Here is a 14184-nt window from a genome sequence, read left to right on the forward strand (position 1 = left end):
CAGTTACTGACATTTTATCTTTCTTACTCCTTTTGCTGTTGCCCTCACATGTTTGCTGCTTGCTACACTTTCTTTTTGTGTTTTTCTCTTTCAATGTTAGCGTCCACCGTTCTCTATTACTAGAACCTCTCCCTCTGCCTTTTCCTCTTTTTTTTCTGGTTGTTTTCTGTTTCTTGCCACACCGCACTCTCTCCCCTGGTGCTTTCTCTGTTATCCCAGTGGTGTGTCTCAACTACTCCCTCTGATCCCTTTAATACTTGCTTGTCCTTACTATCCATATACAAATCTATTGATAGTTTAGGAAGAATAATACAATTAAAAATATGGAAACAATTAGAATATAAGGGTGTCCTATTTAAGATGTTCATTCGGAACGGCTGATCAGTGCATTCCTTTTGCTTGCACCTCACAGCTCTTGCTGAATGAAATTATATCTGAACATAGACCAGGCACAGTAGGGAACACTCTGCTATATAATTTAGAGTTTAAACATATGCTAGAAAGATTTCACTATGGAAATAATAATTTTATTTTCAGGTGAATAACCTTAATGCAAGGAAATATGAAGATGGATGTTTAAGATGATTGAGAGTATTTGTATTTAAAGCTTGGTGCATTTTGATTTCTGGGATGATGTGGATGGATGAGCAGTTTAGAAATAATTTTAATGCATGCACTAAATGGGCCTGCAGGTGAAAGTGAGCAACCTATGTTTGATAATGCAACAGTTAGAAATTGGATACTGTCTGCTTTTAATTCTTCAAAACCATGGGTGCAACAATTCTAAAGCTGAGTTCCCTGATCTGGAACTGTGAGGTAGGAACACTGCTGTTAGTGGAGTGGGCTTTGATCAGGCCTGTTCTGAGGTGTTCGGTGTTCATTGGAATAGAGTTTAGTTCAACAGCAAGCAGCTGTGCTCAGTTGATGCTGAACAACATTCTATTCTGTCACTTTAATAGCATGTGTGAAACTTGAATACGGAATTCCAGTTGACTTCAGTGAACTGAAAAGCAAGAATTATATGATTAATTTAGTATTTTATGCTCATTGTTATTTTCCCTTTTCCAGATGTTGCTGTTTTTGCCTCCCTCGACCCAGGTATGGTCCAAGTGTGACAGTTGAGGAAGATAACTGTTGCAACTGCAATGTCATTGCCATCAAGCGTCACTTTCTGGATGAACATTTTTATTTTGTAGATATCGTATATACTTCGTGCCATGATGCGGTATGTTGCTTAATAATAATTGTTAATGCTGACTAAGACAATTGGGGAATTTCCCTGATTTTCTTCAGAAACCTCCATATCTATATCTCTTATATCCACGTGGCAGGCAGACTGAATCTCGGTTTAATATCTCAGATGGCAACTCCAAAATGTATAATTCTCTCAGTATTGCATTGGAGTGCCACACACACACACACACAGTGTTGATGCTTTCACCCACAACCTTCTAACTCAGAGGTGTGGACGCTACAGGCTTGTTTCTTATACAGGACAGCAAGTGAGTTGGGTGCATGTCACTTGTTTGTGACACAGTCAAAAGGTTCTGATGCTACAAAGTGCTGAACAAATTGTGCAGAACCCCCTGAGGTTATATGTTAGCTAGAAACAACCATTCCCAGCCAAATGTTGATTGATGCAGTCTTGTTGTGCATTCATACTTTTCTTCAAGTTTGCCTTTTGCTGTCTTTCAGACCATACACTTCCCCAGCAAGATTTCCTATCAATAAAATAGATTAAAATTGTATTTTCCTTTTTTCTCGTTAGTTACTATTTATGTGGATATTTAGATTTTGAGGTTTGCTTAAAAAAATTAACCATGCACTGGTCATATTCAAGAGTTTTCTTATGTTACTGCTGTTTACATTGTAGGTTAAGTAATCCCAGAAGTCCTGCAAGCAGGTTGCTGGTATGTTTCGAAGGCAGAACTATCCACCCTTTCCCTACCCCAAAATAAACAATCAGCCGATAATATATAATGCTAAGAAACAGAGGCAAAATTTGTTTGCCACAATGATAACAGATCTTCAGCAGAGCAGGGAGTTTCAACTACTTCAGCCTTACATCTATTACGCTGGAAAATCTATGCTTGTACCAGTACTAGTTGCCGCATGTCAGGCCATCTGCCTCAGTTGGGGAGGAGAATTGCTGCCACATACCATGGCTAGCTGATGATTGAAACTTCTATTCAATTCTGATTTTAATTTCTCCCCTTGCCTGGTGGAACTGACCGCTCTTGATCAACCTTTGAGGTAAATTGAAGTTCCTATCCATTAGCCGTGGAAACACAAGGAATGTACCCAGGGTTCCTACTGGCCAGCAATGATATGATATGAATATTTGCTTCATATTCTAATATGCTTGCCCATTTTTGGGTGGAAGCATGTCACTTCAGATGGAAAATGACAGAATTGCTCTTGATTGGCAAAGAGCACACAGAACACCACCATATCTGATTTTCTTCTCCAAAGCACCCAGTTTACATCCAACACCAGGTGGAGTAGGAAGAGGGATTGGGTAGAGCACACGTTTATTGAATTAAATTCATGTTTTTGTCTCACTGAGGAACCAAGGTGAAAGGCCCATTGCGCAGGACACCAGCAAAGTTGGAAAGAGGAAAAGGAAAGGCAAGGTGTAACAGGCAATATAAATTATCTGATAAATTTATATTTTAATCCAGGGAGAAAAAGATAATTCTGAGAGTTGAAAAATTCCATTGTTTTGAGACCTGGGGGGGAAAATAAAATCAAGAACTTGCATTTATATAGTGCCTTTCACTTTCTTGGGGCATTCCAAAACCCTATTCAACCTATAAATTCCTTCTGAAATGTGGTCATTGTTAAGTTGGGCAAATGTGGCAGCCAGATCTGACAAACAGCAATAATATAAATAACCAGTCATGGTTTTTGGAGGTGTTGATTAAGGGATGAGAGTTGACCAAGACACCGTAAGAACTCCCTGCTGTTCTTCAAAAAGTGCCATAGGTTCTTTTACAGCTACTCCTGCGCTCAAGTGTCAGACTGAATTAAGCTCAAGGCTTTGGAATTTGGCTTGAACCTGTGACTCGGAGTCAAGAATGTTACAATTGCACCAAATTAGAAGTCTGAATTAGAGCAGGAGCATGTACAAAGATTCTTCATTTTAACATAATTAAGATGTTGGAATGTGGAAAACCCTGTAGGGAGGCCTGTTTATCACACAGGAAGGACAAAACATTTCAGAGAACCAATGACTGGTCATAAAATGATTTTAGTTAAATGAACTTTCACTTCTGTGTTCAGTGCAGACTCTTTTTCTATCATGGAAAGAACTGAAGAATTGAAATTTAAAACCAAAGTATGTGCAAAACCATTGTTGCCTAACTCAACATCTTGGGAGAATATATCAGCTCTCCCAAATTTCACTTCCTCCAAATTTCACGTTGTAATAAAGTGGGTTCATTAGTTTTGTATGAATTTAAGTAGTTTGACTTTTTTCCCTCCTAGGTTTTTGAAACACCTTTCTTTGTTGCTGTGGATCATGTGAAAAAGAAGGTGGTAATCAGCATTCGGGGGACCCTTTCACCAAAGGTGAGGTGTTATGAATATTCAAAAAATCAGTAATTGCCCAGAGTTCTGTGTGATTAAAAATGCCATGTGTCCCATGCATTTATAATAATATAGAATCTGCAGGAATGAATGATTGTCTTACTTCAAGTGCTTATTTTTGTTGAGCAAAATAATCTTTTGTTGCACAAAAATATTTGACTCGTGTTTAAATGATCTGAGACTTTACTTCTCTTACAGTGTCCAGACATGGTCGTGCAGCTAAAAATGTACAGGCAGTCACCCACCCTTGTGAGATACATGTGCTCGAGCCACCCACCAAGATACAGGATTGCATTCATATATTTAAGTGAAAACACATTAGAAGATACATATACACATATGTGCAGGCATATACCATAATATGAGCTGCCACTTTCATGCATATAAATCAGACACACAAATATTGACACACACTGTGATACAATTATCCACTGAGAAATGGCAGTCAGCTATGTGTGCACACCCACATACACACGTCCAGATACAGATTTTCGCCCACACCAGTTACCGTCAAATATGCTGAAGCACCCGTCTATAGATGCATACATTTTTAGTGCAGGATACATGATAATCTCCTTGCAACGTTTAGTGGAGCATGATTTTTAGGCTATGAGCTGATTGTCTTTCTTCCAAATGCAACTTGCAATGAGGCCTTAATATATTGGCAGCAATTGATAAAAGCATATAACATGTGCAGAGAGCGAAGGGAAATAAGCTTCATGCCAACTATAAGCAATGGGAAAGTAGCCCATACAGATTTTAAATGACTGGATTTATTAGGCTTAGGACATTCTAGTTCCCAGTGCTTTTTTTAAATTACTCATTGTTGATTGCAAAATATTGCCATCTAACACATTGGGCAACACGGTAGCACAAGTCGGGGCAGCTCAGTAGCACAAGTGGGGGCAGCACGGTAGCACAAGTGGGCAGCACGGTAGCACAGGTGGATAGCACTGTGGCTTCACAGCGCCAGGGTCCCAGGTTCGATTCACCGCTGGGTCACTGTCTGTGCGGAATCTGCACGTTCTTCCCCGTGTCTGCCTTGGTTTCCTCCGGGTGCTCCGGTTTCCTCCGACAGTCCAAAGACGTACAGATTAGGTGGATTGGCCATGCTCAATTGCCCTTAGTGTCCAAAAAGGTTAGATGGGGTTATTGGGTTACGGGGATGGGGTGGAAGTGAGGGCTTAAGTGGGTCGGTGCAGGCTTGATGGGCCGAATGGCCTCCTTCTGCACTGTATGTTCTATGTTCTAACAAAACATATTGAGTATTGCATGGATTTCATCTTGTAAGTACTGAGGTTTTCCAAACAGACTATTGGGTGAAGTCATGCCACAGACGAGAACATCCCAGCTGGTTTCGACTTTGATTATTGAGGTAACTGATCATGGCCAAATCATAATTTTGGGAAGAGGGATGCTGTATCTTTTTAAAAATTTGGTCATGTTGGCATCATAGCAGGGCCGGCTTTTATTGTTCATCCCTAAATGTTTTTGAGAAAGTGGTGGTAAGCCACACCTTGAGCCACTGCAGTCCATGTACTTACTGTAGGTAAACCCACAGTACTGTTAGATAGCGAGTTCCAGAATTTTGACCTCGCGACAATGGAGGAATTGCAATATATTTCCAGTAAGAAGTCTTACAACACCAGGTTAAAGTCCAACAGGTTTGTTTCAAACACGAGCTTTCGGAGCACGGCTCCTTCTTCAGGTGAAGAATTCACCTGAAGAAGGAGCCGTGCTCCGAAAGCTCGTGTTTGAAACAAACCTGTTGGACTTTAACCTGGTGTTGTAAGACTTCTTACTGTGCTCACCCAAGTCCAACGCCGGCATCTCCACATCATCAATATATTTCCAAGTCAGGATGTTCCATGACTTGAAGGGGGACTTGCAGGTGATGATGATTCCACGCACCTGCTACCCTTGTCCTTCTAGCAGGCAGAGAGTGAGGGCATGGGCATGGACGATGCAGTCAAAGGAGCTGTGCCAAGTTGCTGCAATACACTTAGCACTCAATGGTGCACTGATGATGGAGAGAATATATTTAAGGTGTTGGATGGGTGCCAATCAAGCAGGCAGCTTTGTTCTGCATGGCATCAAGCTTCTTGAGTGCTATTGGGTCTTTACTCTTCTAGGTTCATAAAGGATATTCCATCACATTCCTGATTTGCCTGGTAGATGGTGGACAGACTTTTGGGTGTCAGGAGGTGAGTTACTTGCCGCAGAATTCCCGGTCTCTGACCTGCTGTTGTAGCCCCAGTATTTATATGGCTGGTCCACTTCAATTTCTGGTCAATGTGACCCACTGGATGCTGTTGATAGGGGACTCAGTACTGGTAACTCATTGAAAATCAAGGATAGGTGGTGGGACTCTCCTTTGTTGAAGGTGGTTGTTACTTTCAGGGGAGGCTGTGGAGTAGTGGTGTTGTCACTGGACTAGCATTTCAAGGTCCAAGGTTCAAAGCCCAGCATGTCAGACGATGAAATTTAAGTTGGATTTTTAAAAATCTGGAATTAAAAATTGATTGTTGTGAAAACCCATCTGTTTCAATAATGTATTTTAGGGGAGGCAATCTGCCATCTTTATGTGGTCAGGCATACATGTGACTCCAGATCGATAGCAATATGGTTGACTCTTAAATGCCCCTCAAGGGCAATTGGGGATGGGCAGCCAGCGACATCCACATGCCATTAAGAATTTTAAAAACCTGACATTTCTGTGGCAAAAATGGTACTTGGCACTTATCATTCCAAGCTCAAATTTTTTCCAGGCCTTGCTGCATGCAGACACTGACTGCTTTGCTTCATCACAAGGGGAAAAAAGCTGCAATGTCACATTAATCGCTATCCAATAGCTCATGGTAGAAATTGCGTGAATATGGATAAAAAGTGGAGGGGGACAAGAAGAGAAAATGCAGTTGCTCTGGTATCTAGGTATAGCTACATTGTAAATGCGTTGTGTACATGTTTGCTACATCGAGTGTTCAAAACAGTTCTTTAATCTAAGTGAGAACAGAATCAATGTTGGCTGTAGTTGGATGGACTGTTAACTTCTACTGTCTAGGCTAATAAATAAAGACTGGCTCTGTGGATATGGTAGTGGATGTCCGCCTGCATCTGTGGAACAATAATCCAGATGCTGTCATCCCTACTGGCTTCACGAAACAGACAAATCAGTCTTAATTTGGATTATACTAAATAGAAACTTTATTTAAGACTAACTTTATTTAGCTCAATAAATGTTAGTTATGGGCTTATTTGAATAGCTACATCAGTTTCAAGACTCACAACTTGAATTCAAAATACTACCCGATAGTCTGAACTGGCCTGGCCCGATCTGGAGGATTTGGTATTCTTCTCTCAGTTCCTGAAACTCAGGTCTCTTCTCCGCGAATGTAGATCCCCGGTGTTATCGCTGTTGAAATCTCAGAAGCTTCTTCTTTTATAAGGTTTTAGTTCTTTCTCATAACAATCCTTTACCACACAGTTGCCCTTGGAGGGTCTTTTTTTTAATGTTTCAACACTATGGGCGCGATTCTCCAGCCTTGTTGCGCTCTCACTCGTGCATAATGAGGCCGGTAAAAAGTGAGAGAGGCCAAAAACAAAATCCGCACCAGGCGCAAAACAGTTTGCGATGCAACAGGCTCGATCCCGTAGGGAAAATTGGGATCTTGCCTTAGCTTGGCGAGAAACCAATTATCACCACTTAAGCCCCATTTCCATACAATTAACGGGAACGACTCAATATCCAACAGCCTCGCATCATTCAGTGGACTCCCCAGCAAATGCTTACGCTGGTGCCGATCACTACTCCTTTTAGCAAACGTGAACCTGACAGAAGAGTTTCTGTGGGAGCTGAGGAGGTGAGTAGCCATCGTTGCTCACAGGCAAAGAGCACGGGGCGCTGGGTTTGCCACCCCAGTGTTCGGCTAAGGGTGGGAGACCTTCGTCTGGGGGTGGGAGACCTTCGGCTGGGCGTGGGGGACTGGCTGCCTTGTGGCTCACCCTCCAGGACCTTCGGGGAAACAGGACAGCCCTCGAGGGCTCCACCGCATCCAAGAACCTCCCTAGGTCAGCGTCTCCGAATCCTGGGGTGGCCTCCTGCGCGCCAATATTGTGAGCTGGCTGGGGTTGGCTGAGCCAATACAGCTTAAGTGCTGCTTGAACTTGTTAGCAGAAGTGCTGGCGAATGCGGTCCCGGCGAATCAGCTGGCGAGCCGTCATTTGCAGCGAGCAGCTCGTGAGGCCTTGTTAAGTGGACCAGTTAAGGTTGAATTACGTTGCCGGCCTCGCTGAGCGGAATGTCAGGAAGCTTGCAGCAATTCCTGCTTGCTGCCCCACTTAGAGATTTTTCAGGAGAATCGCGCCCAAAGTGTTATCAGTGAAGAGTCCAGATGTACAAGTTGCTATTCTTTTCCCACAACCTCATTTTGCTGAGCTGCTTCTTTTCACACACATGTCTGTTAGCCTCTTTTACCATCATACCTCACGGCACAATGTTACCCATTTATCTGCCTCAGCAAGGAAGACAAGGGAAAGGGATAGAAAAAAAGGAAACCAGTGACTTGCAACCAAAGACAGGCTGGTATTTATTCTAACGGGCTCTATCCCACCAACAGGATGCCCTGACTGATCTGACTGGAGATGCTGAACGATTGCCAGTAGAGGGCCATCATGGGACTTGGCTTGGCCACAAGGTAACTGGAACTTCCGTTGTATTCTTCAATTGGAATAGTTATGGTGCTGTAGGAAATACTTTAGAACTGTTCATTGTTGGGTTTTAGTACCTGGTCCTTTATTTTGTTAATGCAACAAGTAATGTAACTTCCTTCCTCATACAAAGGCACACAAATTGGAATCACTCTCCCTTTCTACTTTTCGTTAACGTATTGGATGTTATGTGATAACTTTCCTGTCTTTATAAAACAGCATATCATCCAGTGCCAAAGCGAGATTAGCTTATTCTCCCAAAAATTGTAAATTCAATGCATTTCAAGTTAAGAAATGTGCTAAGGACTGAAGCATTTTCCATTTCGGAAACCCATTGTCTTGCATTCCCAAATCAGATATTGTAAACAAAATAAGCATTTTTCTACAATATTCTCAGGGAATGTTAACCATATGATGCGGGGAATCCATTAATTCAAAATAAACTTGATTCATAGCAATTAACGATTATTGAAATGCTTTTGCAATAAAAGGTGCTTCATAAAGAAAATGCAATTTTGAGAAGAGGCCATTTTGCTGTTCATTGATACTGTAGCATTTCAACTCTTCCAGTCCACCGTCTACTTGCATTTTAAATACCCTAACATTTTTCTCATAGTAATATAAACTCTTGTTTATTTTTAATTGACCCTCTATTTGAATTTCATTCTCTTTCACTTTTTCTTTTTCACTAAGCTGTATCTTTGGTTGAAAAAGACAAACATTTCAAATCATCAATTATAATATGTTCCCAGCGAGGAATTACAGCTATTGTACAGTGATAGAGACTTTGTGATTGAGAAAGCAACAGTTTGTATTGTGTATCTGTGAATCTATCATAGGTTTGGTTACAGAAGATGAAAGGCAGAGGCATAGTGATGTCACTGGACTCGTAATCCAGAAGCCCAGGCTCTTGAAACATGGGTTCAAATCCCACCATAGAAGCTGTTGGAATTTAAATTCAATTAGTAAATCATGGCAGTGAAGCTAGTCTCAGTAATGGTAACCATGAAATGTAACAATTGTTGTAAGGACTAATGTCATTTAAGAAAGGACATGTGACCAAGACCCAGAGCAATGCTCTCTGAAATGGCCCAGCACTGTGTCTGCACCTGCAATGCATGGACTGTAGTGGTTCAAGAAAGCAGCTCACCATTACCTTCCCACGGCTAACTAGAGATTGACAATGGATACTGGCCCAACCAGTGATGCCCACATTCCATGAACAAATAAAAAAAGTAGGACAGGTGATTGTTTTTACATAATTCACTGCTATCCTGCATTATATTAATGGGCAGTACGGTTGCACAGTGGGTAGCACTGTTGCCTCACAGCTCCAGGATCCCAGGTTCGATTCCCGACTTGGGTCACTGTCTATGTGGAGTCTGCACGTTTGCCCTGTGTCTGCGTGGATTTCCTCCGGGTGCTCCAGTTTCCTCCCACAAGTCCCGAAAGACGTGCTGTTAGGTGAATTGGATATTCTGAATTCTCCCTCTGTGCACCCGAAAAGGCACCGGAATGTGGCGACACGGGGCTTTTCACAGTAATTTCATTGCAGTATTAATGTAAGCCTAGTTCTGACAATAAAGATTAGTATTAATCGACAAGAGTGCAGTCATTTGCATGTGTATGGCTCTCTCCCACTGTCATCGGTCCACCTTAAGAAATGAGAGAACCTTAAGTGCACACATTGAACTTCAGAGAGATCCATCCACTTCGTCCCATTCTCCATTATCTTCAACATTTTTCAATTTTCTTACTGGAGAAAAAGTTGAGAACGTAGTGAGAACTGATGGTATTGAAAGCCATTAAAATATCACATGCACTCACACATGCCTAACCCTTGTGTAAGGGGGGTAATCAATGGGAGAGTGTTTTGTGTTTGCAGTTTTTTGTTATCCTCCAGTTTAAAGTTGCTACTAAAAACATTGAAATGATCAGGATAGCAGTAAAATAGGGAAGAGTGCATTGCTAGTAAACTTACAAGTCTATCTGGTGTTGGGTTAAAGCTGAATAATGCTGGGAACGACTTCCATGCATTTGTTCTATAGGACCCCTTATCACTCAAAGTCCAACATGCCGATAGGAGCATAGGAAGTAGTGGACACTCTTTGGAAATATACAAACAAATAGAAAATGTAAATATTTTTTAAAATCCTTAAAGTGAGGATACTTTAGTGTCCTGAGTGAAGGCTTCAAGATTCAGTCTCTTGTGTCACTGCAGTGTTTGCTGGTGTGTGGAATGTTTGTATGCACCATTTCCAGCAGGTGTCAGTATATAACTGGTTTCTCTTCTGTCATCTCCAGGGAGAGCAAAAAGAATTGGTGAAATGTTTAAAAGCAACTACTGATTGAATTTTCAAAAAATTCTCACATAACTGAATAAGATTTCCTGACTTTGGCACTGGTTTCCTTGCTGCCATTATATGCATTCTTTCACCTTTGACATAAAAAGATGATATTTTTCTCCTAAGCTTATTAGAAATAGTTATATCTATATAGAGGGGAGCGATTTTTGGAGGGGAGAGCTGGAAGGTAGGCTGAGTTTTTGATTTTTAACTTACTTTTTCGGAGCAGGAAACCGGAAGTCGGCCGTGGGGAGACCTGGGAAGGTTTGTATTTTCTTTAAAAAGGCACTTAACCTCCCAGGTTTTGGCCTCATTCTTCCAGCGGAACGGGCAGAGAGGGGAGCGATGTTTGGAGAGGGGCGAACTGGAAGGTAAGCTGAATTTTTGATTTTTAACTTACTTTTCCGGAGCAGGAAACCGGGAGTCGGCCGTGGTGTGACCTGGGAAGGTTGTATTACTCAGTAAATTTGAACGGTGAGGAAACCCGAGACACTACATGTGTAGTGTCTCCCACCCTCCCTCTTCCTCTAACCTAAAAAAAGGCTCAGTGCTGTGAGCAGGTAAGCTATTTACTTTTTCTTTCTTTTTTACTGGGAGACTAAGTAGAGGTGATGGCAGCTAGGGCAGTGGAATGTTCCTCCTGCAGAATGTTCGAGGTAAGGGAGACCACCGGTGTCCTTGCTGACTTCACCTGCAGGAAGTGCAGCCATCTCCAGCTCCTCACAGACCGTGTTAGGGAACTGGAGCTGGAGGAACTAAGGATCATTCAGGAAGCTGAGGGGGTGATAGATAGAAGCTACAGGGACATAGTTACACCTGAGAAAAAAGGTAGCTGGGTAACAGTTAGAGGTGGGAAGAGGAGGAAGCAGTCAGTGCAGGGATCCCCTGTGGTTGTTCCTCTCAACAATAAGTATACCGCTTTGGATACTGTTTGAGGGGATAACCTAGCAGGGGTAGGCTGCAGTGACCAGGTCTCTGGCACGAGGTCCGGCTCTGGGGCTCAAAAGGGAAGGGGGGAGATTAGGAGAGCACTAGTTATAGGACACTGAATAGTTAGAGGTACAGACAAGCGGTTCTGTGGGCACGGGCGAGACTCTAGGATGGTTTGTTGCCTCCCAGATGCCAGGGTCCATGATGTCTTGGATCGTGTCTTCAGGATCCTTAAGAGGGAGGGTGAGCAGCCAGAAGTCGTGGTGTACAGGTCAAGGTTTACAATTGGGGGAAGGGTAAATACGATGCTGTCAGACAAAAACGGAACTGCATAAGTTGGGAGCATAGGCTGTCAGGGAAGGACACAATTGAAATGTGGAACTTGTTCAAGGAACAGATACTATGTGTCCTTGATATGTATGTCCCTGTCAGGCAGGGAAGAGATGGTCAAGTGAGGAAACCATGGTTGACAAGAGAGGTTGAATGTCTTGTTAAGAGGAAGAAGGATACTTATGTAAGGCTGAGGAAACAAGGTTCACACAGGGCGCTGGAGGGATACAAGATACCCAGGAGGGAACTGAAGAAAGGGATTAGGAGAGCTAAGAGAGGGCATGAAAAATCTTTGGCGGGTAGGATCAAGGAAAACCCCAAGGCCTTTTACACATATGTGAGAAATATGAAAATGACTAGAGCGAGGGTAGGTCCGATCAAGGACAGTAGCAAGAGATTGAGTCTGAAGAGATAGGAGAGGTCTTGAACGAGTACTTTTCTTCAGTATTTATGAATCAGAGGGGCCATATTGCTGGAGAGGACAGTGTGAAACAGACTGGTAAGCTCGAGGAGATACTTGTTAGGAAGGAATATGTGTTGGGCATTTTGAAAAACTTGAGGATAGACAAGTCCCCTGGGCCTGACGGGATATATCCAAGGATTCTATTGGAAGCAAGAGATGAAATTGCAGAGCTGTTGACAATGATCTTTTCGTCCTCACTGTCAACACGTACCAGGGGATTGGAGAGTGGCGAATGTCGTGCCCCTGTTCAAAAAGGGAATAGGGATAACCTTGGGAATTACAGGCCAGTTAGACTTACTTCGGTGGTAGGCAAAGTAATGGAAAGGGTACTGAGGGATAGGATTTCTGAGCATCTGGAAAGACACTGCTTGATTTGGGATAGTCAGCACGGGTTTGTGAGGGGTAGGTCTTGCCTCACAAGTCTTATTGAATTCTTTGAGGAGGTGACCAAGCATATGGATGAAGGTGAAGCAGTGGATGTAGTGTACATGGATTTTAGTAAGGCATTTGATAAGGTTTCCCATGGTAGGCTGATGCAGAAAGTAAGGAGGCATGGGATAGTGGGAAATTTGGCCAGTTGGATAACGAACTGGCTAACCAATAGAAGTCAGAGAGTGGTGGTGGATGGCAAATATTCAGCCTGGAGCCCAGTTACCAGTGGAGTACCGCAGGGATCAGTTCTGGGTCCTTTGCTGTTTGTGATTTTCGTTAATGACTTGAATGAGGGAGTTGAAGAGTGGGTCAGTAAATTTGCAGACGATACAAAGATTGGTGGAGTTGTGGATAGTGAGGAGGGCTGTTGTCGACTGCAAAGAGACATAGATAGGATGCAGAGCTGGGCTGAGAAGTGGTAGATGGAGTTTAACCTGAAAAGTGTGAGGTTGTCCATTTTGGAAGGACAAATATTAATGCGGAATACAGGGTTAATGGTAGGGTTCTTGGCAATGTGGAGGAGCAGAGAGAGATCCTGGGGTCTATGTTTATAGATCTTTGAAAGTTGCCACTCAAGTGGATAGAGCTGTGAAGAAGGCCTATGGTGTGCTGGTGTTCATTAGCAGAGGGATTGTATTTAAGAGCTGTGAGGTGATGATGCAGCTGTACAAAACTTTGGTAAGGCCACATTTGGAGCACTGCGTGCAGTTCTGGTTGCCTCATTTTAGGAAGGATGTGGAAGCTTCGGAAAAGGCACAAAGAAGATTTACTGGGATGTTGCCTTGAATGGAGAGTAGGTCTTACGAGGAAAGGTTGAGGATTGCGCGGCCTTTTCTCATTAGAACGGAGAAGGATGAGGGGCGACGTGATAGAGATTTATAAGATGATCAGGGGAATAGTTAGAGTAGACAGTCAGAGACTTTTTCCCCGGGTGGAACAAACATTACAAGGGGACATAAATTTAAGGTCAATGGTGGAAGATATAGGGGGGATGTCAGAGGTAGGTTCTTTACCCAGAGAGTAGTGGGGGCATGGAATGCACTGCCTGTGGAGGTAGTTGAGTCGGAAACATTAGGGACCTTCAAGCGGCTATTGGATAGGTACATGGATTGCGGTAAAATTAGGGGGTGTAGATTAATTTGTTCTTAATCTGGGACAGAGGTTTGGCACAACATCGTGGCCCGAAGGGCCTGTTCTGTGCTGTATTTTTCTATGTTCTAAGTAGATATTCTTACAATTGATTAGAAAGGAAGCAAGTGTGGTAAAGTGCTGAAATATCATTGTTCAGCCGTTCTTGGGTACAAATCTGACATGAACAAAGCCGATTGCAGAACCCTATACAAAATAAATTTACAGATTGTAACTCTGTGTTGGGCTGTGTTATGGAGA

At 42.7% G+C, this 14184-nt stretch overlaps 1 protein-coding gene across 7 annotated transcripts in view; it reads left to right on the plus strand.

Moving 5' to 3' along the window:
- LOC119971726 (diacylglycerol lipase-alpha-like) overlaps positions 1–14184 on the plus strand; it is a 513684-nt gene that overhangs the window by 390501 nt on the left and 108999 nt on the right. For all 7 annotated transcript variants that reach the window (XM_038807680.1, XM_038807682.1, XM_038807675.1 and 4 more), the window contains 3 exons: positions 1069–1225; positions 3487–3570; positions 8205–8282. In XM_038807680.1, coding sequence (XP_038663608.1) covers positions 1069–1225; positions 3487–3570; positions 8205–8282 — 319 coding nt within the window. The remainder of the gene's footprint in view (positions 1–1068; positions 1226–3486; positions 3571–8204; positions 8283–14184) is intronic.

Source organism: Scyliorhinus canicula, chromosome 9, assembly GCF_902713615.1.
Source record: "Scyliorhinus canicula chromosome 9, sScyCan1.1, whole genome shotgun sequence".
Lineage (NCBI taxonomy): Eukaryota > Metazoa > Chordata > Chondrichthyes > Carcharhiniformes > Scyliorhinidae > Scyliorhinus > Scyliorhinus canicula.